The sequence below is a fragment of the Ylistrum balloti genome, unplaced genomic scaffold (assembly GCF_031769215.1).
Source record: "Ylistrum balloti isolate Yb309-2 unplaced genomic scaffold, AGI_CSIRO_Ybal_v1 Utg370448, whole genome shotgun sequence".
Classification (NCBI taxonomy): domain Eukaryota; kingdom Metazoa; phylum Mollusca; class Bivalvia; order Pectinida; family Pectinidae; genus Ylistrum; species Ylistrum balloti.
In genome coordinates, this window is record NW_026782298.1 from 121,918 (window position 1) to 149,849 (window position 27,932).

A 27,932-nucleotide genomic window follows, 5' to 3' on the forward strand; every position below is an offset into this window, starting at 1 on the left:
AGATCTTGTACTTCCGGGGTCAAACGTACCATACAGACGAGATCTTGTACTTCCGGGGTCAAACGTACCATACAAACGAGATCTTGTTCTTCCGGGGTCAAACGTACCATACAGACGAGATCTTGTACTTCCGGGGTCAAACGTACCATACAAACGAGATCTTGTACTTCCGGTGTCAAACGTACCATACAGACGAGATCTTGTACTTCCAGGGTCAAAACTGGGGACAGCATTAAAGAAGGAGTGGGCATTAAGGCCAAACGCTCGCGCTTGATGTCGAACGTGGACAGTTCACCCGTACAGATTGACAGAAAAGAGAACAAACAAACAGAGGGTAAATTTATTTAATATTTCTGGATAGGCAGGGACAATAGACTAACAGTTGAGGGTAAATTTAGTGAATATTACGTTCTGTATATGCAGGTACAACAGAGAGACAGTAGAGGGGTAGATTAATTTGATATTACGTTCTAGATATTTTTTGCAATTTTACACGTCCTAGTAAACACTGCTTAATCTATTTCCTAGTTCTAAGTGTCAAATTGCTTTGATAATATATCTTTATATATATAAATATCTATATATATATTATCATTCTCTTCTGTTGGTGATCTCTTAATATCCGTAAACGATGGACTCCACAGGCTAGGCAATTAAGCTAGCATAAAAAATCCAGTTTGTGATTTTATTTCTAGAATGATTAAAATATTGACAAGGAAGTTTGAATAGTTATGTTTTTCTACATACAATTATCGGTTTTAACAAATGGAACATATTTTCGTTTTTCTTATGTAGGTTCTGTTGGAACCTTCAAGTGTCTTAGTGCGTCTTCTGTCGGACAAGCCAGGTTTACTGGGGTAAGATTTTCAATGTCCCAAACGTTCCGAGAATTCCAAAATATTATGATCACCTACTTACGAGCCTCGTTTAAACTGACAATTATCCCTTTGTGTGATATCATGCATTTAAATGAATAACAAAGTTTGGCAAAATGTAGTAATTTTTGCAACAACATAAACCATATTTTCTTATCGTATCTTTCTAATGAAAGAAACCACAAGTTCCTTTTTTCGAAATCTTAATTGCAGGACAATACTGTCGATGAGGCTAAATTCGCCATCGGCCAAGCTATTGACAAGGACAAAACACATCTCGACATATTGGATGGTGGACATATAGTGGAGGGAAAAAAACTGGTGCGTGACTTACAATGCCCTCTTCAGGTCATTGTCCACAACAATAACAGACAAGTGCCAGTAACTCACCAGACATCTTCTCTTGATATAGTTGACAGTGAGGAAGAGGGACCACGAGTAGCGATGTCGTGTGGTCATGCGATCAGTAAGTATCGGAGTATATATAAGAATCCTTTGCTTTCATAGCATTTTAGTGACAGCGACATAAACGGTCTACAAACTCACAGTTTTCATATAGAAATTCTCCTGAAATTTATTGAAATAGTTAACGTGATAAAGCCAAGTGTGAAAGAATGGTGCCCCCAACGTATAAACCAGACATCTATAAAATACAGATGTGAAAAATACGTATTACCTAGAACATCTACCACACACCAAACAACTATCAATCTCTATATTATACATACACGTATCTGATATACTGCAATCTATTATTCACAGTGAATATTGCGTTACATAAAAGTTTTAATACTTGAGTGTGCATGTCTAGAACAACTTAGAATGATATATAAAACACTATGCCTGTTCGAATATTCTACATACGGAATTGACATTTATTCTATAACTCTAACTTAAAATTAGCTCACGTAGAATTCAGTTCCATTAAGAACAACTAACCTTATTCTGAATAAACCGGGAAAGTTATTCGGTACTATAAGCTGTAGACAAACTGTACAAACAAAGTATTTGAAATTGAACCATACTGAAAAACTGAGCACGTAATCACGTCACGCATGATTAGCGCGCACCCGTATCTCACCTAAACAATACATGCACACTATTAAGTATAACTATACAAACCCGACGAAATAAATAAGGCAATATCAAGTCATCGGCCCGTTAATGTGACCGGTATTTCTACTTCAATATTCTATGACTGTGTGTCAACTACCTACCCGGCGGTGCCTAATTTCCGGGTCGGGATATAAAAATATCCGGAAATTGATAAAAATACCAAAAAATACTTACCTATGAAATATGAATCGTGACAAAGACTTTGTTTATCGGTAGTCTACATCGCTCCTAGACTTCCGGACACTTGTTTGATGTATATTTCTCTTATTTCAGCCCCGGAAAACCTTTATCAATACTGCTGGAATCAAATCGCAGCTCAGAAATCATATTTCCGGTGTTTTGCCGACGTCGACGGTGGCTGCTGTGACAAGAAATGGTTTTTAAACGAAGTATATGAGAAAGCCTGTCTGTCAAAAGATGAACGCTTTCTTTTCGAATCGTACAACAACAGAACGCGGAGGAATCTGCCATCAGAAAGACCACCATGTCCGATTTGTCGCAGAGCGTTCAAACAACCTGATATTAAAAACAGCTGCGCGAGATGTGTTCACTGTCAACAAGCTGGAAAGTCTCGGTTCCTGTTCTGTCGCTTTTGTTTAGCTTGCTGGACATCCTCACATACGTGCGAGCAATTAACTGCCCAGGAGACACTCCTTAACGGTGAACTCAAGAAAATTGGGAAAATAAGCAATTGTCCCGCGATTCGCGCATGCCCAGAATGTCACAACATGATAGAACATACAGAGGGATGTAAACACATGATATGTATCAACTGTAAATGTAAATTCTGTTTTGTTTGTCTCGGTGTACGGGGTGAAGAGGGCTTCGTGTGCGGCGCTTTTGACGCGATTTGTGACGTGGCACCTGTACAAGTCGTCGTCTGAACAGGTCAGATTCCTTTGATTTTTGGTCACATTCCTTTGATTGTAGGTCAGCTTCCTTTGATTGTAGGTCACATTCCTTTGATTGTAGGTCACATTCCTTTGATTGTAGGTCACATTCCTTCGATTGTAGGTCAGGTTCCTTTGATTGTAGGTCAGATCCCTTTGATTGTAGGTCACATTCCTTTGATTGTAGGTCACATTCCTTTGATTGTAGGTCAGATTCCTTTGATTGTAGGTCAGATTCCTTTGATTGTAGGTCACATTCCTTTGATTGTAGGTCAGATTCCTTTGATTGTAGGTCAGATCCCTTTGATTGTAGGTCACATTCCTTTGATTGTAGGTCACATTCCTTTGATTGTAGGTCAGATTCCTTTGATTGTAGGTCACATTCCTTTGATTGTAGGTCACATTCCTTTGATTGTAGGTCAGATTCCTTTGATTGTAGGTCAGATCCCTTTGATTGTAGGTCAGGTTCCTTTGATTGTAGGTCACATTCCTTTGATTGTAGGTCAGATCCCTTTGATTGTAGGTCACATTCCTTTGATTGTAGGTCACATTCCTTCGATTGTAGGTCACATTCCTTTGATTGTAGGTCACATTCCTTTGATTGTAGGTCAGATCCCTTTGATTGTAGGTCAGGTTCCTTTGATTGTAGGTCACATTCCTTTGATTGTAGGTCAGGTTCCTTTGATTGTAGGTCACATTCCTTTGATTGTAGGTCAGATCCCTTTGATTGTAGGTCACATTCCTTTGATTGTAGGTCACATTCCTTTGATTGTAGGTCACATTCCTTTGATTGTAGGTCACATTCCTTTGATTGTAGGTCACATTCCTTTGATTGTAGGTCACATTCCTTCGATTGTAGGTCACATTCCTTTGATTGTAGGTCACATTCCTTCGATTGTAGGTCAGGTTCCTTTGATTGTAGGTCACATTCCTTTGATTGTAGGTCACATTCCTTCGATTGTAGGTCACATTCCTTTGATTGTAGGTCACATTCCTTTGATTGTAGGTCACATTCCTTTGATTGTAGGTCACATTCCTTCGATTGTAGGTCAGGTTCCTTTGATTGTAGGTCACATCCCTTTGATTGTAGGTCACATTCCTTTGATTGTAGGTCACATTCCTTTGATTGTAGGTCAGCTTCCTTTGATTGTAGGTCACATTCCTTTGATTGTAGGTCACATTCCTTTGATTGTAGGTCACATTTCTTTGATTGTAGGTCTTTGATTGTAGGTCAGATTCCTTTGATTGTAGGTCACATTCCTTTGATTGTAGGTCACATTCCTTTGATTGTAGGTCACATTCCTTTGATTGTAGGTCACATTCCTTTGATTGTAGGTCACATTCCTTTGATTGTAGGTCAGGTTCCTTTGATTGTAGGTCACATTCCTTCAATTGTAGGTCACATTCCTTTGATTGTAGGTCAGGTTCGTTTGATTGTAGGTCAGATCCCTTTGATTGTAGGTCAGGTTCCTTTGATTGTAGGTCAGGTTCCTTTGATTGTAGGTCAGATCCCTTTGATTGTAGGTCAGGTTCCTTTGATTGTAGGTCACATTCCTTTGATTGTAGGTCACATTCCTTTGATTGCAGGTCAGGTTCCTTCGATTGTAGGTTTTCCTGAAGTTTACTCAAGTTCTGGGGACACTCTTACGACTACAACATATACGGTCTCCTAAACGATACTGACATGAAATGAAAAACAAGATAATGATGGTGTCCGCAACATCATATTTTCATCTCTTTCTCTAGCTGTATAAGGACATTATATCTCGTTTCTGTGAGAAGATTGCGCTGAGAGAGAGAGAGAGAGAGAGAGAGAGAGAGAGAGAGAGAGAGAGAGAGAGAGAGAGAGAGAGAGAGAGAGAGAGAGATTGACTGAGAGAGAGAGAGAGAGAGAGAGAGAGAGAGAGAGAGAGAGAGAGAGAGAGAGAGAGAGAGAGAGAGACTGAGAGAGAGAGAGAGAGAGAGAGAGAGAGAGAGAGAGAGAGAGAGAGAGAGAGAGAGAGAGATTCCTTTGAGAGAGAGAGAGAGGAGAGAGAGAGAGAGAGAGAGAGAGAGTTTTGATGAATGTTCCATTCTTTTTTCAAATGACCTCTGCATATTAGTATATCCATTTCTGTATATAAACATTTTCTGACTATTTTCAGCAATGGGTGGGTATTGTCTTACGATCGCATGAGAAATCAATTGTACCCTTATAATTTGGCTGGATAAAGACTCCGATCCTAAATCCTAAATCTACATTTCAAAATAATTTGATGTTGCAACTTTTTAATTTGATTTTGTCTTTTAACTGCCATTTTAATCGCTTTGAATTCTAATATTCCAATAATTTGAAATCTATGTAAGATCGATTTCGTCCTACATCTAACATATAGAGACACAATGTAAGTTTTGTCCATTTGTCATTACATAGATACACAATGTAAATTTTGTCAATTTGTAATATATAGAGACACAATGTAAGTTTTGTCCATTTGTAATATATAGAGACACAATGTAAATTTTGTCCATTTGTAATATATAGAGACACCATGTAAATTTTGTCCATTTGTCATTATATAGAGACACAATGTAAGTTTTGTCCATTTGTAATATATAGAGACACAATGTAAGTTTTGTCCATTTGTAATATATAGAGACACAATGTAAGTTTTGTCCATTTGTCATTATATAGAGACACAATGTAAATTTTGTCCATTTGTCATTATATAGAGACACAATGTAAGTTTTGTCCATTTGTAATATATAGAGACACAATGTAAGTTTTGTCCATTTGTTATTATATAGAGACACAATGTAAATTTTGTCCATTTGTAATATATAGAGACACAATGTAAGTTTTGTCCATTTGTAATATATAGCGACACAATGTCTTGATCTATTGAGAAATTCTGAGGATGTTTTAATTTTCTTATGATTTAGGTTACAGCACATTTATATATATCTGTCCAATCATTATGTATGTCCGTCCAACCATTATCAATCATTACGTATGTCTGTCCAATCATTATCAATCATTATGCATGTCTGTCCAATCATTATCAATCATTATGTATGTCCGTCCAATCATTATGTATGTCTGTCCAATCATTATCAATCATTATGTATGTCCGTACAATCATTACGTATGTCTGTCCAATCATTATGTGTGTCCGTCCAATCATTATGTATGTCTGTCCAATCATTATCAATCATTATGTCTGTCTGTTCAATCATTCCGTATGTCTGTCCAATCATTACGTATGTCTGTCCAATCATTACGTATGCCATCCAGTTTATATGGTAAACCATGTGATTAGAACATTCTACATCACGTGACCTACAGTTGTTGCTTGTGTGGCTGACTAATGTCATTTGGTTCTTTGTCCTGAAATCAATTACGTCATTGAAGATGTATTTTCATTGACAGTAAAAAGTGCTTTAACCTTAGACTGTATACAAGTGAATGAGCTTGTTTCTGTAGGTGGAATATAACAGCAGTTTTGTTATCATTAGTAAGAGTTTCTTTGTTGATTTAAAGAACATCTGCATCAAGGGATCAGGTTAATAATATATACTAAAAGGATAAAGAAACGCAGGGTGAACTTTAAACCATAAATTAAGTATGATATCGGGCTTCATTTAAAACGAAATTTTGTATACTTACAGATAAATTAAAGCTTAAAAATTTCCAAAGTCTGTATTTTGCATCTGATAATTGGTTTAGAGGTACTAACGATTAAATTGAATGGACCCACAGGATTTTGAAATTGAAATTGAACTGAGTCATCAATATCTTGTGTGTCCGCCGTTTGCTGTGGTCACGGCCCTTATTCTTCTGGTCATAGAGTTCATGAGAGCGTTAATCCGTCTTATGGGGATGTTGTCCCACTCTTCAATCAGAGCTCTGGTCAACTGCTCTCGAGTAGCAGGGGGTGGCTGGCGCTTTCGAACTTGTCTATCCAACTGGTCCCAAAGATACTCGATCGGGGACAAATCAGGGCTATATGGCGGACATTCTAGTGGTTGAACGTTGTTGTTGGCCAGAAAGACTTGGCAAATCCTTGCTACGTGGGGCCTAGCATTATCCTGCTGGAGGGTTAGATTATGCTGCTGTAAGAAAGGGATAACATGGGGTCGGAGGATCTCATCTCTATACTTAGCTGCTGTTAAATTGCCATCAATAACAACCAATTGTGATTTTAACCCGTGTGAGATTCCTCCCCACACCATTACTGAACCGCCCCCAAACCTATCCCTCTCTACCCCCTCTCCGTAAAACGTTCGCCACGACGTCGGTAGACACGTTGACGGCCGTCAGATCGATAAAGACAGAATCGAGACTCGTCCGTGAAGAAAACTTGTCTCCACTGCCTCAGTGGAAACCGTCGTGGAGCATGTGCAGCGACCCAGGCCATACGACGCTGACGTCGAGCAGGGGTAAGGTGTGGACCTACGTAGGGGCGACGTGCTCTTACACCAACTTCTCGTAATCGATTCCTTACAGTTTTTAAACTTATAGGACGCCCATGATTTCCACGAACATTAAGTGCACTCTCAACGGCAGTAAGGCGCCGATTACGCACATGAGAGACGACGATATAGCGATCCTGATGTCGTGACGTTACGCGCGGACGTCCTGACCTAGGTCGATCGGCCAATCGCCCAATCGCCCAGTTTCCCGAAGACGTCTTACAAGACGTTCTATGGTGAAAACATTAACACCAAAGTGCCTAGCAACCTGATTTTGCAGCTGTCCTTGCATCAGCATCTGAATGGCCTGACCCCTCTGAACTTCTGTGAGTCGTGCTATTCTTAAAACGAATCAAATTCTCAATTAATTTTAGGGAAGCAGTTGGTCTGTATAAAGACTAACGAAGAGTGACTTGACCAACGCTGCATGAGACCAGAACAACACGGTGCACGAGATTCTTGTTTTTTCCTTCCTCCATTTACCAGAGCTGCGTACTGTACCGTGACTAAATTTTCGATACATGACAAGGTGTAATATGACCTAATTACTCAATCCACAAAGTTTCACTTTATTTGGAGAACGCGTTTTCAAAATACCGGAATAAATATTACCCTGCGTTTCTTTATCTTTTCAGTATATGAACATAAGGTATATATACACAAGGAGGGGTCAATATATCTATACAAGGTCATTGTTCACATCTATTGTACTGTATACAGCTGATATATTTTGAGACCAATTAAAAGTGTGATATTTTAAGGCTCCAAAGCATCATTTCTCTGTGAATCAATGGCAATGGACTGGATAACAGTCAAATACATAAATATGTACGTATGTGTTTTCCCTATGTAATACTTTTCTATTTATAGCAATGACGACCTTGACATGTAACCTTGAAGCACGAAAATCATTCATTCACAAATCAAATGTTTACAAGAAACAATTTCAACTTCACGATAAATTCGGAAGACAAAAATTAAAAACAAAAGCCTGTGTGATAGAATTATACATTTAATAAAAATGTGAAGCAAATAGAAAGTGATGATACATGAAATTTGACACAATGATCGGTACAAAACAGTAGAAAAGCTACAAGGACTAGGTTTAATACAACATATAAAAGGAATGTTTCCTTGGTAAAGTTAAAAATAGCTCGACTGGGCCAGTTGTTACCATGGGAACCAGTAATACCCTCGATACTATAAGGTGTTATGGGCGACATTTCTCTCGTGCGGATATTCCCTTTCTGTTCTCGGTTCCTATAATCAATATAACGATATGGGGGATTTCCCAACATTACATATGACAGTCTATGTTAATCTCGGGGATTCCCAATCATTAATGTCAATGTCGAGGATTCCCTCATTAACACATGAAAGGTTATAACAATCCTAGGGATTCCCCCATCATTACACATGAAAGGTTAACAATCCTAGGGATTCCCCCATCATTACACATGAAAGGTTAAAAATCCTAGGGATTCCCCCATCATTACACAAGACAGGTTAACAATCCTAGGGATTCCCCCATCATTACACATGAAAGGTTAAAAATCCTAGGGATTCCCCCATCATTACACAAGACAGGTTAACAATCCTAGGGATTTCCCCATCATTACACATGAAAGGTTATACCAATCCTAGGGATTCCCCCATCATTACACAAGACAGGTTAACAATCCTAGGGATTCCCCCATCATTACACATGAAAGGTTAACAATCCTAGGGATTCCCCCATCATTACAAATGAAAGGTTATACCAATCCTTGGGATTCCCCCATCATTACACATGAAAGGTTATACCAATCCTAGGGATTCCCCCATCATTACACATGAAAGGTTATACCAATCCTAGGGATTCCCCCATCATTACACAAGACAGACTATATTTATATCAATGTTGGGAATTCCCCTTGACGTATAGATATTTTACTTGTGTCATGACTTTACTGATATGAAGAATTATGAGCTACAGATACCTGTAAAACACCACATATCCTTGCAATAGAAACCCTGTGTAATTAACTCCACACAAACAACACTCAAATATGCACATATATTATAAAACAGGACAACACCTTACTTCAAAAAAGACAACAATGATATACAACATTATACAGAAACCAGAAAATGACAGGTAATGACCTAATTATATATAGGTAAAGTTGAGCTTACACTGACAAGGTATTGTAATTAATTCATCAAATCCAGTATAAGTAATACCTCTCTGTGATGTATACCTTCAAAAGCTGGTTATTGAATCAAATGTACCCTCAATAAGTTAAAAAACATACAGATCTTGATAAAAATGGTGGAGAGTGTTTTGGTGTGATGGAGTGTGTTTCGGTGCGGTGGAGTGTGTTTCGGTGCGGTGGAGTGTGTTTCGGTGCGGTGGAGTGTGTTTCGGTGCGGTGGAGTGTGTTTTGGTGCGGTGTGTTTCGGTGCAGTGGAGTTTGTTTCGGTGCACTGGAGTTGGGGTAGACATTAAGGGTGATAATCTCTTCCTTCAGAATCACACCTAACATGTAACTGGTTACTGAATGAAGCCTTAGGCTACAGTTATGCAAATCACAAACAGTTTTTAATCCAAAGCAACCAACAAACCTTCAACGTAACTTTGGTTCTTAATGAACAGTTAGGTAGTCATTACACCAGGAGAAAATTGTGTGAATCATCACCATTAAATCAGTTCTTGTTGGACCAAACATCACGTCCTTATCCCCAGTAATATTACAGACAATTAAATCTAACAACTCCCTCTAAAACACAGTATCAACTGATTGATACTGTAATAAAACCCTGAAAAAACTGTAGCTTGTGGCTCCTAACTAGTAACTACACGTGTAACAAGTACCTAGACTTGTAACTAGTAATTATACTTGTACCTAGTAATTATACTTGTAACTAGTAAACATACTTGTAACTAGTAAACATACTTGTAACTAGTAACTCGACTTGTAACTAGTAACTAGACTTCTAACTAGTAAATATAATTGTAACTATCAACTACAGTTGTAACTAGTAATTATACCTGCAACTAGATTTGCAGCAAGTAATAATACTTGTAACTAGTAACTAGATTTGTAAGAAGTAATTATACTTGTAAAAAGTTAACATGCTTGTAACTTATACTTGAGCTACAATAAACATGGGAATGGTAACCGTGTGTCAAACTACTGTTATACATACTATAACTGTGCGTGTTAAAGCCAACAAAGTTTTCAGAGTTTTTACAAAGATTTAAAAGAAAACTCCAGAAAACAAACACAATATTTGTGCTTGAATAATTTCAAATAGACTGAATAAAAACTAAGAAAGGAAATTTTCTGACATTAAAGTGTACTAAGGATGGATGGACAGACAGACCTTGATCATCATTGTAAGTAGTTGTTGTCTGTCCACTTGGACATAAATATCCTGTTTCTCCTCTTTAACAATAATTTTTTTTTGTAAGGACCTCTACACAAATGTATGATTGTACTTTGGCACAAGTTGTATGTTATAATACGAGTCATTTGTTACCGAACGTATGTACATATGATATAGAGTAACGAAAATATTTATATCCTGTGGAATGTCATAGAATTGTAGTGTTTGAAAAACAATGTAAAAAGCTGATGATGTCATATTTCCATCACTGGAAGCAGTTAAGTAAGTAAACAACAGTAACAATAAATGTTTTGTCTGAGTAAATACTTCATACTGATAAACCTTTTATCACACAGATAAACAGAAAACCAAATACAATATCTTAAATGTAGCTAAAGAAGAATACGATGTTAACAATAAAATATGGTATTGACACAAAAAATGTTATAATATCAGGGAATGTGATATTAACAGGAGAATATTATAATATCAGGAATGTGATACTAATTGGATAACATGATAATAACAGGAAAATGTTATTATTAATAAAACAATGTGATATTAACAGGACAATATAGTAAATGTCCATATCGTGTTTGATACATCAATTTGTATTTATTTATCAACACCATGATATAAGCTGAAAGTAATATCTCTTTGGCTATAATTCTTTATATTAAAGGAATATTTTTATCATCTCAAAGATTGATTGTTTTATCACATGGAATATAAATGACAATTTTTGACTACTAATTGATACATGTAATGACCATTGTATGAGAAACTGTCAGATCTTCAACATTGTTTTCCTGAATCCTGGTCGCGTGGCGCAGTGGTAACACACTCGCCTTTCACCTAGCCGCCCAGGGTTCGACTCCTGGAACAGATGTGAAAAGGTAAGGTCACCTGCCCAACCCCTTTTTCCCAGGTACTCCGGTTTCCTCCCACAATAAGACCCCTCACTTGCTTACATCCGGGCCAACAAGAGTGATTATTATCAGCTGAAATAATTTGTTTCACAATTGTTGTAAAACAAATAATGTTTATAGTTTTCCTGAATTTTATACCACCATGGTTATAATTCTTCTCATCACTATATTTATGATGTAAAAAGCCAAGGGCACAAAGAAACACATGACATAAATCAGGGGGTGAGGTTGTGCCTGTGTTGAAACGTTAAATTAATTAAAAAAGTTGTGTTGCTGCATAACAATGAAAGAGACGTAAATCAGGGGTGGAGGTTACTGTAAGACAAGGGAACTTTGACTCAAACAAGAGATGAGTTGACTGCAAGACACTAAAACATTGACTTAAGGGGTGAGTTGACTTAGTGACAACAAAACTTTGACTGAAATCGGGGGTTGTGGACAATGTAAGACAGTGAATCCTGGGTGAGGGTGAAAGGTTAGGTAGTGAGAACGTTTGACTCATATAAGGGATGATGAGCTTCCTGGTGACAGCGAGACAGCAAAGTAAAGTAAATCTTTTTACTGAATTACAATAGAATCCATCAACTAACATCAGTGTTTAATTATAATTACTTCTATACACTTGTATTGTATAGTAAATGACAGTGACTTTGTGTCAGACAGATAACATTCAAAACCCTCACCAGTTATACACTAGCTGTAACATGCTGTTAAAACACTATGCCTAAAAAACTACAATGAGGCAATGACCTTGACCTCATCAAAATGTCCTAAACTATGCCCCAATAAGGGCAGTATAACAAAATTGGAACACTTCAAGGCTGGTAAAGACAAAATGAGTTTCCTCAAGTAAATATCTATAGATCTTAGAGTAATTAATGTGTTTATTATCAGTTAGATTTTGACACCTAAACCAGTTAGATTGCACAATGTCATACCAGAAGAATTCTTAAAAGATCTTTACCTGCTTCATCTATCATGATGATATTGTCTGAGAAATATTTTTATCAAAAAAAAAATAAAAATCCAAAATATTTTGCGGGAATGTTTAGGCCGGACCAGAGGAAAGTCTCGGGTCATCGAAGTATTCAACATAAATCACTTTGAATGTTAAGTGTTAAGTTTGGCTGGGACCACCAAAATACTTCAAATTAAACAGGTCTTCCAGTTAAGTTCAAGATAACAAGATTTATATCTTAGATTTCTTTTTCACAATTTTATCTTATATAATAAAACAATCATGTATTCCAAGACAACCTGCAGGGAGTTATTCAAATGGTCCCTTAATACAGCTTGGCTTTTTATAGGGGTGGTACAAAAGTAAATCGTATATGAAGACAACATACAATGAAAATCTTTGTGTCAGAGCAGGTAAATTTCTGCTTCAGATAAGAATTTAGAAAATATAACAAATATTGTAAGACCATCTTAATCCATAAACTCTCAGCTATACAGCAACAAACAAAGACAGGAAAAAACCAGTTATGTGTTTATCAGATAGCTATTCAGGCCAAACAATCTAATTGATAGTTTAACATTGATTTACCACGTTTTGACAAATATTGATTCAAATATGAATTGAAATCTCAATCAGACAGGTGCTTGACAAATTCCTAAATTAGACCTAGAAAAGGGTATAAGCATTGCCAGTAATACTATGGTAATATTGTACATCTCAATTTGTACAAATAACAGGATTTCATATCATTGAACACTGAATTACGCAGGATAACAATCTGGTTCCAGACCAGCAGAAAATAGTTTTTAAAATCTCTTGAAATATATGTAACAATGCACTGGTATTTTTACTCATCCGAATTCTAACTCGGCTAAAAATAGAATAACACTCTGACCTGTGTTACACACAGTAAGTACATACATGTCTCTATCACACACAAAGAGTGACTAAGTTAGACCCATCATGTTACTAATTACACACACAGAGAGTGACTAAGTTAGACCCAACATGTTACTAATTACACACACAGAGAGTGACTAAGTTAGACACATCATGTTACTAATTACACACAGAGAGTGACTAAGTTAGACACATCATGTTACTAATTACACACACAGAGAGTGACTAAGTTAGACCCAACATGTTACTAATTACACACAGAGAGTGACTAAGTTAGACACATCATGTTACTAATTACACACAGAGAGTGACTAAGTTAGACACATCATGTTACTAATTACACACAGAGAGTGACTAAGTTAGACACATCATGTTACTAATTACGCACAGAGAGTGACTAAGTTAGACCCAACATGTTACTAATTACACACAGAGAGTGACTAAGTTAGACACATCATGTTACTAATTACAACAAATAAACTACAACTACTGAGCTTAGGTAAATCTACCTCTTATACAATATGCCTTCATCAAATATTTAACTACAATGTCGCCAACATCTGTCAAATAATACCTAGTCATAACCTTCAAAATAAGAGAAGACATATTTTAAAGCATTGTCAAGCAACAAAGACCAAATGGCCAATTCTAATATATAGTTATCACATCTGTTGCCATTAACATGATGTTTGTTAGGATTCCACATTATTTGGCCGTATCAGATCCAAAATGTTAATTTGAAACTTTTAAATATTGATCAAAAGCCATGAAATTTAAAGTAAATATAGCATTATTGATGATTAGAGAAAGTCATCATATGGATAAAATCAGGCAAGTTAGCAACACTGTAACTATTGCAAATTTTGTCTTGGAAATTACAACAATACATGAGAAACAAGTTCACAGGGACCTAACCTGAATGGTCCAAGGGAGACAATGAGTTTAAAGTCATACATAGTACTTTATTCATTCATCTTGGTCGTCGGGTTCACTGGAGTTACCTCCCTTGCAAGAAATCTCCTGTTTGAGAAGAGATTTTGGAAACAGGCCAAGGCTGATGTAATCATCCAGCATCTGGAAGAGACAACAGACAATATTTAATCATCAGGATCTTATCATCATCTGAGGACAATGAACCACATCTGATGTACTGAAAATCATATCCCAGTTATAGAGAATTGGTTAGATATCAACATTAGTCTCTGACCCATTGCCAGGGACTGGGCTTATTACAGGACAAGGGTAAAGTGACTGTTGAAAATTCTACTAGACACCAGTAGATATTATCAAGCATGAGTTTACTATACAATAGATACATGTATGTCTCAGTAAGCAAAGTATGTATTGCTGTCATTGAATCAAAACAATATTACAATATAAATATATACATCCATCACAGGATAAACATGGTGCATGTGTAACAATATATACATCCATCACAGGATAAACATGGTGCATGTGTAACAATATATACATCACAGGATAAACATGGTGCATGTGTAACAATATATACATCACAGGATAAACATGGTGCATGTGTAACAATATATACATCACAGGATAAACATGGTGCATGTGTAACAATATATACATCACAGGATAAACATGGTGCATGTGTAACAATATATACATCACAGGATAAACATGGTGCATGTGTAACAATATATACATCACAGGATAAACATGGTGCATGTGTAACAATATATACATCACAGGATAAACATGGTGCATGTGTAACAATATATACATCACAGGATAAACATGGTGCATGTGTAACAATATATACATCACAGGATAAACATGGTGCATGTGTAACAATATATACATCACAGGATAAACATGGTGCATGTGTAACAATATATACATCACAGGATAAACATGGTGCATGTGTAACAATATATACATCACAGGATAAACATGGTGCATGTGTAACAATATATACATCACAGGATAAACATGGTGCATGTGTAACAATATATACATCACAGGATAAACATGGTGCATGTGTAACAATATATACATCACAGGATAAACATGGTGCATGTGTAACAATATATACATCACAGGATAAACATGGTGCATGTGTAACAATATATACATCACAGGATAAACATGGTGCATGTGTAACAATATATACATCACAGGATAAACATGGTGCATGTGTAACAATATATACATCACAGGATAAACATGGTGCATGTGTCACACTATATACATCACTGGATAAACATGGTGCATGTGTAACAATATATACATCACAGGATAAACATGGTGCATGTGTAACAATATATACATCACAGGATAAACATGGTGCATGTGTAACAATATATACATCACAGGATAAACATGGTGCATGTGTAACAATATATACATCACAGGATAAACATGGTGCATGTGTAACAATATATACATCACAGGATAAACATGGTGCATGTGTAACAATATATACATCACAGGATAAACATGGTGCATGTGTAACAATATATACATCACAGGATAAACATGGTGCATGTGTAACAATATATACATCACAGGATAAACATGGTGCATGTGTAACAATATATACATCACAGGATAAACATGGTGCATGTGTAACAATATATACATCACAGGATAAACATGGTGCATGTGTAACAATATATACATCACAGGATAAACATGGTGCATGTGTAACAATATATACATCACAGGATAAACATGGTGCATGTGTAACAATATATACATCACAGGATAAACATGGTGCATGTGTAACAATATATACATCACAGGATAAACATGGTGCATGTGTAACAATATATACATCACAGGATAAACATGGTGCATGTGTAACAATATATACAGAATGTCTATGTGTTTTGAAATATCACACTACATGCTTATGTTAACATTGTACTTCCTATCTGTGAAGGTCTTAATGGCACAATACAGATCGATTTGGTAGTAAACATCACACTTCCTGTCTGTGCAGGTCTATATGGCACAATACATCATACTTCCTGTCTGTGAAGGTCTTAATGGCACAATACATCAGACTTCCTGTTGGGTGAAGGTGTATATGGCACAATACATCATACTTCCAGTCTGTGCAGGTCTATATGGCACAATACATCATACTTCCTGTCTGTGAAGGTCTTAATGGCACAATACATCATACTTCCTGTCTGTAAATATCTTTATGGTAGTAAACATCATACTTCCTGTCTGTGAAGGTCTTAATGGCACAATACATCATACTTCCTGTCTGTGAAGGTGTATATGGCAGGATACATCATACTTCCAGTCTGTGAAGGTCTATATGGCACAATACATCATACTTCCTGTCTGTGAAGGTCTTAATGGCACAATACATCATACTTCCTGTCTGTGAAGGTCTTAATGGCACAATACATCATACTTCCTGTCTGTGAAGGTCTTAATGGCACAATACATCATACTTCCTGTCTGTGAAGGTCTTAATGGCACAATACATCATACTTCCTGTCTGTGAAGGTCTTAATGGCACAATACATCATACTTCCTGTCTGTGAAGGTCTTAATGGCACAATACATCATACTTCCTGTCTGTGAAGGTCTTAATGGCACAATACATCATACTTCCTGTCTGTGAAGGTCTATATGGCACGATACATCATACTTCCTGTCTTTGAAGATCAATTTGGAAGTAAACATCGTACTTCCTGTCTGTGAAGGTCTTTATGGCACGATACATAATATTTCCTGTCTGTGAAGATCGGTTTGGTAGTAAACATCATACTTCCTGTCTGTGAAGGTCTTAATGGCACGATACATCATACTTCCAGTCAGTGAAGGTCTTAATGGCACAATACATCATACTTCCTGTCTGTGAAGGTCTTAATGGCACAATACATCATACTTCCTCTCTGTGAAGATCGGTTTGGTAGTAAACATCATACTTCCTGTCTGTGAAGGTCTTAATGGCACAATACATCATACTTCCTGTCTGTAAATATCTTTATGGTAGTAAACATCATACTTCCTGTCTGTGAAGGTCTTAATGGCACAATACATCATACTTCCTGTCTGTGAAGGTCTTAATGGCACAATACATCATACTTCCTGTCTGTGAAGGTATATATGGCAGGATACATCATACTTCCAGTCTGTGAAGGTCTATATGGCACAATACATCATACTTCCTGTCTGTGAAGGTCTTAATGGCACAATACATCATACTTCCTCTCTGTGAAGATCGGTTTGGTAGTAAACATCATACTTCCTGTCTGTGAAGGTCTTAATGGCACAATACATCATACTTCCTGTCTGTAAATATCTTTATGGTAGTAAACATCATACTTCCTGTCTGTGAAGGTCTTAATGGCACAATACATCATACTTCCTGTCTGTGAAGGTCTTAATGGCACAATACATCATACTTCCTGTCTGTGAAGGTATATATGGCAGGATACATCATACTTCCAGTCTGTGAAGGTCTATATGGCACAATACATCATACTTCCTGTCTGTGAAGGTCTTAATGGCACAATACATCATACTTCCTGTCTGTGAAGGTCTTAATGGCACAATACATCATACTTCCTGTCTGTGAAGGTCTTAATGGCACAATACATCATACTTCCTGTCTGTGAAGGTCTTAATGGCACAATACATCATACTTCCTGTCTGTGAAGGTCTTAATGGCACAATACATCATACTTCCTGTCTGTGAAGGTCTTAATGGCACAATACATCATACTTCCTGTCTGTGAAGGTCTTAATGGCACAATACATCATACTTCCTGTCTGTGAAGGTCTATATGCATGATACATCATACTTCCTGTCTTTGAAGATCAATTTGGAAGTAAACATCGTACTTCCTGTCTGTGAAGGTCTTTATGGCACAATACATAATATTTCCTGTCTGTGAAGATCGGTTTGGTAGTAAACATCATACTTCCTGTCTATGAAGGTCTTAATGGCACGATACATCATACTTCCAGTCTGTGAAGGTCTATATGGCACAATACATCATACTTCCTGTCTGTGAAGGTCTTAATGGCACAATACATCATACTTCCTGTCTGTGAAGGTCTTAATGGCACAATACATCATACTTCCTGTCTGTGAAGGTCTTAATGGCACAATACATCATACTTCCTGTCTGTGAAGGTCTTAATGGCACAATACATCATACTTCCTGTCTGTGAAGATCGGTTTGGTAGTAAACATCATACTTCCTGTCTGTGAAGGTCTTAATGGCATGATACATCATACTTCCTGTCTGTGAAGGTCTTAATGGCATGATACATCATACTTCCTGTCTGTGAAGATCTTAATGGTAGTAAACATCACACTTCCTGTCTGTGAAGATCTATTTGGTATTAAACATCATACTTCCTGTCTGTGATGGTCTGTATGGTAAGAAACATCACACTTCCTGTCTGTGAAGGTCTGTATGGTAGGGAACATCACACTTCCTGTCTGTGCAGGTCTGTATGGTAGGAAACATCACACTTCCTGTCTGCACTAATGGTGTAGAATTAGACATCCTGTATCTTATGGATTATAGAGGTACTTTACTCTGACAAACATTAGCATATATTACATCATGAATGATTTTAAAGAAAACAAGTTATGTTTCCATAGTTACCTCACGGAGATGGTCTTGCCTTGGAGCCGGTATCTGGTAACTAAATCCAGAGTCTAAAAGCTTCTTCCCATCAAGATACAGGTGTTTGTTGTACAGAAGTTCCTGTTAAGAAAAACAGTAAAAAATGATAAATAAAAATCCATGGAAACTCACAACAACTAACACTGCAGGTAAACATACAAACCACTTCTGTTTCCTATATATCAAATTCATTCTGCAAAAACAAAATTAAATCTCAGCCAGTTTGACCTTTGAATAATGACCTCATATATCCTATGACAGAAAGGGACCAAAGGTTACAACATATCGCCTTAGTTCTAATCTAGTTTTAATCTCCCTGTCAAGTCTTAATTAAAACATACACTTGACATTCTTCTGAAATTATCAGATTTTATGAAATCTGGGCAATGTATTGAATTATAGGGCAAGTGTAATTTCCCATCTAGAGTTTGACTTCTACCTTTAATCCTATAGATTTTCCCCAGTCACCTCCCAGACTTTAGGCCCTTAATCCTTTAGATTTTCCCCAGTCACCTCCCAGACTTAAGGCCCTTAATCCTTTAGATTTTCCCCAGTCACCTCCCAGACTTTAGGCCCTTAATCCTTTAGATTTTCCCCAGTCACCTCCCAGACTTTAGGCCCTTAATCCTTTAGATTTTCCCCAGTCACCTCCCAGACTTTAGGCCCTTAATCCTTTAGATTTTCCCCAGTCGCCTCCCAGACTTTAGGCCCTTAATCCTTTAGATTTTCCCCAGTCGCCTCCCAGACTTTAGGCCCTTAATCCTTTAGATTTTCCCCAGTCACCTCCCAGACTTTAGGCCCTTAATCCTTTAGATTTTCCCCAGTCACCTCCCAGACTTTAGGCCCTTAATCCTTTAGATTTTCCCCAGTCGCCTCCCAGACTTTAGGCCCTTAATCCTTTAGATTTTCCCCAGTCGCCTCCCAGACTTTAGGCCCTTAATCCTTTAGATTTTCCCCAGTCACCTCCCAGACTTTAGGCCCTTAATCCTTTAGATTTTCCCCAGTCGCCTCCCAGACTTTAGGCCCTTAATCCTTTAGATTTTCCCCAGTCGCCTCCCAGACTTTAGGCCCTTAATCCTTTAGATTTTCCCCAGTCGCCTCCCAGACTTTAGGCCCTTAATCCTTTAGATTTTCCCCAGTCACCTCCCAGACTTTAGGCCCTTAATCCTTTAGATTTTCCCCAGTCACCTCCCAGACTTTAGCCCCTTATTCTCACTGATGAAGAAAACGTCTGTATGATGCAGTTAACTTCATTATTATGCTCTAGTGTACCTAATTCTAAATCAATTTTGTTTTAAAAGTTTCTATTAACTTGTTTGTTAACTTGTAAGTTCTTTGACGTCGGCGTACAGGTAAATGTACCGTCAATATTTCTGATGCAAACACTTAACAGGAAATAATGTCGGCATCTGATATCACACAAAGACAAAATGTAAGTTACAGGTAACAATGGGTATTATATTTAATTCTTGATGATGGATTAGACATGAACGTGATAACAGCAACAAAGCTGAATGTTAATAGCTTTGCTGAGTTCAGATGGCTTTAAATAAAGCGAAGTTGTAAGAGGAGAACCAGTAGATAGTGATATACCCCACGTACAAAGACCACACCAGACCGAGATCAGCTGTTCAAGAGCTACTCTGAGCCTTCTGATTTGGATTGGGGTGCAGTTATTAATGAGGGATTATTGGGACTCTACAATGTACATGTATATATGTTTCAATTATTTAATTGGTAAACTTGTGTATTTTTTGGTAATTAAAGAGATTATATGACCATGAATTTAACAAGTGTTTTATAGCCAGCAGTCAAACATTTTGTCTGATAACGTGCTTCATTAACATAGCTCACAGGAGGCTTTTTTATGTTTGAAATTGTATTAACTAAAAGAAATATGCCGGAAATAAGGGTCGACATGAAAACCACCATGCAAGCCTTAATATACTGAATAATTTTTATTCTGTTGGCAAATAATGTACAACTATGGCAGACAGATACTGAGAGTCACATCTAACACAACAGAAGACAAAAAAACTCCCTAAACTCCCCCTTAACTGTGTATCTGATTCAGCCTCTAAACATACCTCGTCGATGAAAGGGTTAAGTGGGGTGTTAGACACATCGTCTGCCTGACAGGCGGCGGCCCATGGCGTCATATGCTTGTCATTGATTTCCTCCACCACACTCGTCATGTTTACCTAACACACAGCAAAACTTTTTTCATAAACTCATCAATGTAAAAACATGGAGATTTTAAACAAGAGGCCCATGGGCCTTAACGGTCATCTGACAAAAAGCATGCCAAACTCTAACAACAGTGAGTCTGCCGTTAAAACAATTGGCTTTATTCATTTGAATAAACTTGGTAGCCCTTCCTCCCAGCATCCTACAGGCCCAATATCAGCACTCTGAGCCTTTTGGTTACCTAGAAGAAGTTGTTTACAGATTTTAACATATTTGAACCCTGTGATCTTGAAAGTGGGTCAAGGTCATTCACTTGAACACATTTGGTAACACTTCCTCAAAGCATCCTACAGGCCCAATATCAGCACTCTAATCATTTTGGTTATTGAGAAGGCATATGCATATTTTAACATTTTTAACCCCTGTGACCTTGAAAGTGGGTCAAGGTCATTCATTTGAACAAATTTGGTAGCATGTCATCCCAGCATCCTACAGGTCCATTATCAGCATTCTGAGCCTTTTGGTTGTTGAGAAGAAGTTGTTTAAAATTTTTCACATATTTAACCCCGGTGACCTAGAAAGTGGGTTGAGGTCATTCATCTGAACAAACTTGGTAGCCCTTCATCCCAGCATGCTACAGGCCAAATATCAGTACTCATGGACTTTTGCTTATTGAGAAGAAGTTGTTTGTATATTTTAACATATTTGACCCCTGTGACCTTGAAAGTCGGTCAAGTTCATTAATTTGCCAGCATGCTATGGGCCAAGTATTAGCCCCCTAGGCCTTCTAGTATTTGAGAAGAAGTTTTTTGAATGAAAAGTTTATGGATGACACACGGCGGACGGCGCACGGCGGACGACGACGGACGAAGCACGATGGCTATAGGTCATCTCGACCCTTCGGGTCAGATGACCTAAAAATCAGAAAAGTGTTTCACATTTGTTTCACTGAATGGTATCAGAGTTTGTGTTAATAAACTTTTTTTGAGTGATGTTTATTTTCCTTAAGTTTGCAAAAATATTAAAAGTTTACTGATGCATGACGCCATACAAAAGGCAATAGGTCAATATGAGACTCAGGTGTCCAAACAACAGAGTACATTAAAAAGACATTTTTCCTGATGACTTTTAAAACACCTCGTTCTACTCAATCTTGAATGGCTATGACCAGATATTAGATAGCTAGAGGTTGGAAACACTGAACTGTAAAATTAGGAATATGGTAGTTCAATAAAGAAAACTCTTTATCTTGAAAAATGTTCAGACCTCATACCATCTATTACTTTACAACTTGACACAGGTCCATATATCAGAACTTTTACTTCACCCATTAAAAATGTCATTTCAATCGCAGTAGTCTACTCTCGTAAAAACTTGACTAGAGTTACCTACCTTGGCAATGTTTGAGAACATAGAGCCGACAAAGTCGTACTGGATGTTGAAAACTTCTGACACCAGGTGGCACACTTTACCTTGAGCTGTCAGAAAAAAAAATGAATCAATGTACACAAATCAATAACAATCCATTAATTCTCAGAATGATTAGACTGGAATTTCTTTATAAAGGTAACAATAAAAATCACATTTGTATCTACACTATCTACAATATTGTACACATGGCCACGGTTGCCATGGTGATATTTACGAGTGTAACTTACTGGTGTCTGCACTATCTACAATATTGTACACATGGCTGTGGTTGCCATGGTGATATTTACAAGTGTAACTTACTGGTGTCTGCACTATCTACAATATTGTACACATGGCTGTGGTTGCCATGGTGATATTTACAAGTGTAACTTACTGGTGTCTGCACTATCTACAATATTGTACACATGGCTGTGGTTGCCATGGTGATATTTACAAGTGTAACTTACTGGTGTCTGCACTATCTACAATATTGTACACATGGCTGTGGTTGCCATGGTGATATTTACAAGTGTAACTTACTGGTGTCTGCACTATCTACAATATTGTACACATGGCTGTGGTTGCCATGGTGTTATTTACGAGTGTAACTTACTGGTGTCTGCACTATCTACAATATTGTACACTTGGCCACGGTTGCCATGAAGACAGAGATGCCACACAGCTCGACACACATCCTCCACATGAACTGTGTTCATCTTCAGATCCTTCGTCCAAAGCATCTGTAACACAACAGGAGGATGAAAGGACAGACATTTCCAAAAATGTATAACATACCAGCAGGACTAATATACGACAGACATCTGTCACATACCAGCAGGATGATAGGACAGACATCTGTCACATACCAGCAGGATGATAGGACAGACATCTGTCACATACCGGCAGGATGATGATAGGACAGACATCTGTCACATACCAGCAGGATGATGATAGGACAGACATCTGTCACATACCAGCAGGATGATGATAGGACAAACATCTGTCACATACCAGCAGGATGATCTGTCACATACCAGCAGGATGATAGGACAAACATCTATCACATACCAGCAGGTTGATGATAGAACAGACATCTGTCACATACTAGCAAGATGATGATAGGACAGACATCTGTCACATACCAGCAGGACAATAGGACAGACATCTGTCACATACCAGCAGGATGGTGATAGGACAGACATCTGTCACATACCAGCAGGATGATGATAGGACAGACATCTGTCACATACCAGCAGGATGATAGGACAGACATCTGTCACATACCAGCAGGACAGACAGACATACATTGCAAACAGATAAAATAAAATGACAGATAAAAGATACCAACAGATCACATGACTCTCACCTTCATTTTCTGTCTGATGTATTTATAGATTGCTCCAATAATCAGTCTGGGTGCTGGAAGGTAAAAAAACGAAATGGTTTCAAATAAAGTGTTTCAAGTTATATAGGCAGACTATGATTCTATATCCAACAGTACACTATTAATCATTAGCATTCACAAAATACCGCCTGAAATATTTTAATTTCCAACGATCAGTGTTCATATTGTTCTTCCCTTTTGTCTTTAACACTACAAGGATCATAGCTGCACATTAAGCAGGCATCACTATGATGTCTGTACTTACTGAGGTCCTGCCTGTCCCCCAGGGCTGTACATACTGAGACTCTGCCTGTCCCCCAGGGCTGTACTAACAGAGACTCAGCCTGTCCCCCAGGGTGTAATTACTGAGACTCTGCCTGTCCCTCAGGGCTGTACTTACTGAGACTCTGCCTGTCCCTCAAGGCTGTAGTTACTGAGACTCTGCCTGTCCGCCAGGGCTGTACATACTGAGACTCTGCCTTGTCTGTCCCTGGGGTGTACTTACTGAGGTCTTGTCTGTCCCCGGGGTGTACTTACTGAGGCCTTGTCTGTCCCCGGGGTGTACTTACTGAGGCCTTGTCTGTCCCCGGGGTGTACTTACTGAGGCCTTGTCTGTCCCTGGGGTGTACTTACTGAGGTCTTGTCTGTCCCCGGGGTGTACTTACTGAGGCCTTGTCTGTCCCTGGGGTGTACTTACTGAGGTCTTGTCTGTCCCCGGGGTGTACTTACTGAGGCCTTGTCTGTCCCCGGGGTGTACTTACTGAGGTCTTGTCTGTCCCCGGGTAGTACTTACTGAGGCCTTGTCTGTCCCTGGGGTGTACTTACTGAGGTCTTGTCTGTCCCTGGGGTGTACTTACTGAGGTCTTGTCTGTCCCCGGGGTGTACTTACTGAGGCCTTGTCTGTCCCCGGGGTGTACTTACTGAGGTCTTGTCTGTCCCCGGGTAGCACTTACTGAGGCCTTGTGTATCCCCGGGTTGTACTTACTGAGGCCTTGTCTGTCCCCTTTGTGTACTTACTGAGTCCTTGCCTGTCCCCTGGGCCGTACACTATAGCTGGCCTCACTATGATGTAGTTTAAATCTTTAAGGTCCTCTATTTGACTCTCCACCTCCAGTTTGTGTTTGGCAAGATGTGTCCATGGTTCACATTTCCCGTCCTCACGACACGGTTTCTGTAATCAGGGTAGATAACTCATCAAACAACTACCTATATTAATCATCTTATATTCATTGACCAGAAGCTTGAAGCCAATTAGATACCTTGTTTGTATTGTTCTGTGAGTTATTTACTCCTGACCTTTCACTTCGTTATCAACACATATTCCAACCAAATTCAAACAGAAGTAAAAATTTACAGTCTCGAAAAAAGTTTGCACTTAACTGACCTTCCACTCACTTTCTTGGAATGGATCAAGGTCAAGGACATCCAATGGAAATGCACTACATTCCACAAGAGTGAGGGTTTTGCCTGATAAATATCAGGTTTTAATTTATTTACCATTTGATAAAACACTTAACAGACACGAGAAAGGATTTTCTGAGTTGCAGTAATATAATATTCTTTTATATCATTAAAAACAGAAAAGTCATCATTAAACATATAATATCATTTTTGTAACAAGTCTTCATCTGGTAACAATCTCATGTCTGGTTACTAACCCCATATTTGGTGATTTATCCATGTCATATGATAAATCAATGTCTGGCAATAAGCCCATGTCTGGTAATAAGCCCATGTCTGGTGATAAGTCCATGTCTGATAATAAGTCCATGTCTGGTGATAAGTCCATTTCTGGTAAAAAGACCATGTCTGGTAATAAGTTAGTGTCTGGTGATAAGTCCATGTCTGGTAATAAGTCCATGACTGGTAATAAGTCTGTGTCTGGTGATAAGTCCATGTCTGGTAATAAGCCCATGTCTGGTGATTAGCCCATGTCTGGTAATAAGTCAGTGTCTGGTAATAAGTCCATGTCTGGTAATAAGTACATGACTGGTATTAAGTCTGTGTCTGGTGATAAGTCCATGTCTGGTAATAAGTCAGTGTCTGGTAATAAGTCCATGTCTGGTAATAAGTTAAGTCCATGTCTGGTAATAAATCCATGTCTGGTGATAAGTACACGTCTGGTGATAAGTCCATGTCTGGTAATAAGTCAGTGTCTGGTAATAAATCCATGTCTGGTGATAAGTCCGTGTCTGGTAATAAGTCCATGTCTGGTAATCAGTCCATGTTTGATAATAAGGAAAATCGCATCTGTTGTAGATATACAGTGAAACCTCACCTAACGACCACCTCAAAATTACGACCACCCCGCTATTACGGGCACTTTTTTTCAGTCCCGTTTTTTTCCACTATATATCTTTGTATTGGTCGCTTCAGTATTACGACCACCCCGCTATTCCGTATTACGACCACTTCCTACAGTCCCAACGACCACTTATTAACGATAATTGACCTCACCATTACGACCACGGCCTGACCAGTGATTAAAGTTTACCTGGTGGGCAGTGAACCGCGGACTTGTGGGTCGTTCACGACCATTGTTTTCGTCACGGGTTACCGACCCTGTCACCAGGTGGCGTTAAACGAAGTAAACATCATTATCGGACTAGCTTGGCCTACCCGTCCGAAACCGCGTGCTAGACACATTTTAATAGCGATCCGTTGTTTGTTAATTATATATTGATAGATCGGTAGGTTTATAAACGCCTTAGAAGCCCTGCATACCCAAAAATGAATTATGTAGTCGTTTCGGCCGATATTCATTGGCTTGCACGCGCACACGTTGTCGAGGGTTTTTAACTGTTTTTCTAGTAATGTTTCACTCTCGATATCGTTTGAACAATAAAAAAAACGTATATGTGTTCCAATTTTTTTACGACACATTTCTCTGTCACAAAACTCCGATGAACTTTATCAAGCAATGACGAAACCACGGAAACGAAACGAGCTATCGCGATCGGTAAAAAGGACGTATGAAAGAGGAGGCTGTCCAGATCCGTAGCTCTTCGCAATATTGTGCTCCGGACTCTTTTTTTAAGTAAAAAGAAAGATGTGTTGTACTGAGTGATACACTGATAAAGATAATGTGTTTGCGAATTTAAGTGAAAAATGAAGCGTTGAAAGACTTTATAGTGACTTCATTAAAGTTGTTACAAATATTGAGTAAATGTGTTCGTAAATTTATGTGAAATAGTTGCAAAATTAACCTTAAATTCCAATTTAACTTAAAATGGATTGTTTGTTTCCTTTTATTCAATGTTTACAATAGTAAATATACATGTTTATTATGATATAAACTAAGGAATATATACATAATTATTCTTCTGTCAATTCAGCAATTTTGTCTTTTTTACATGCATTTCATAAAATTCAACATTTTAGTTTATTATTATTAGTTATTATTGTTGATTAATATACATGTACATTACTTAATGATATATATACTCTTTATTTTAAACAGAGTTACGGTTCTTTGTGGTTAAATCTGATCCACCTCACTATTAAGACCACCTCGCTATTAAGACCACTTTTGTCCAGTCCCCAAAGTGGTCTTAATAGCGAGGTTTCACTGTAGCAGAAATAATAAAATACCAGTCCCTCTCTTAATATGGTAACTGTAGCCCCAGCCTCCCCCTGGCATATTTGAGTATATTTACACTAAATATAGTGATAATATCATGTTAAAATTACCATTGGTTGTATCATAGAGGTTTGATATAATTAGACAACAGGAAGTCAGGACATTATTAAAGATCTATGATACAAGGTGAGTGGATTAAATTATAAAAAAAAATGAAAACTGATGATTTGAGTAGAGCATCAATTGTTTGTA

The 27,932-nt window shown here is 37.9% G+C and overlaps 2 protein-coding genes across 2 annotated transcripts in view; both read right to left on the minus strand.

The window, feature by feature from the left end:
- Window positions 1–2,759: 2,759 nt before the first annotated feature.
- LOC132554831 (zinc finger protein 780B-like) lies at window positions 2,760–12,611 on the minus strand. Its single transcript, XM_060219154.1, has 2 exons — window positions 12,596–12,611; window positions 2,760–4,099 (listed from the first exon to the last, which is right to left on the minus strand). The coding sequence occupies exons 1-2, from the start codon at window positions 12,609–12,611 to the stop codon at window positions 2,760–2,762; spliced, it is 1,356 nt and encodes a 451-aa protein (XP_060075137.1).
- Window positions 11,182–27,932, minus strand: part of LOC132554832 (uncharacterized) — a 35,495-nt gene continuing 18,744 nt past the window's right edge. Inside the window, exons 7-13 of the mRNA XM_060219155.1 lie at window positions 25,118–25,271; window positions 24,083–24,135; window positions 23,330–23,456; window positions 22,699–22,784; window positions 21,207–21,320; window positions 19,099–19,200; window positions 11,182–14,563 (exon numbers count right to left, since the gene is read on the minus strand). Of these exons, the coding sequence (XP_060075138.1) occupies window positions 14,456–14,563; window positions 19,099–19,200; window positions 21,207–21,320; window positions 22,699–22,784; window positions 23,330–23,456; window positions 24,083–24,135; window positions 25,118–25,271 (744 nt within the window). The 3' untranslated portion in view covers window positions 11,182–14,455. The remainder of the gene's footprint in view (window positions 14,564–19,098; window positions 19,201–21,206; window positions 21,321–22,698; window positions 22,785–23,329; window positions 23,457–24,082; window positions 24,136–25,117; window positions 25,272–27,932) is intronic.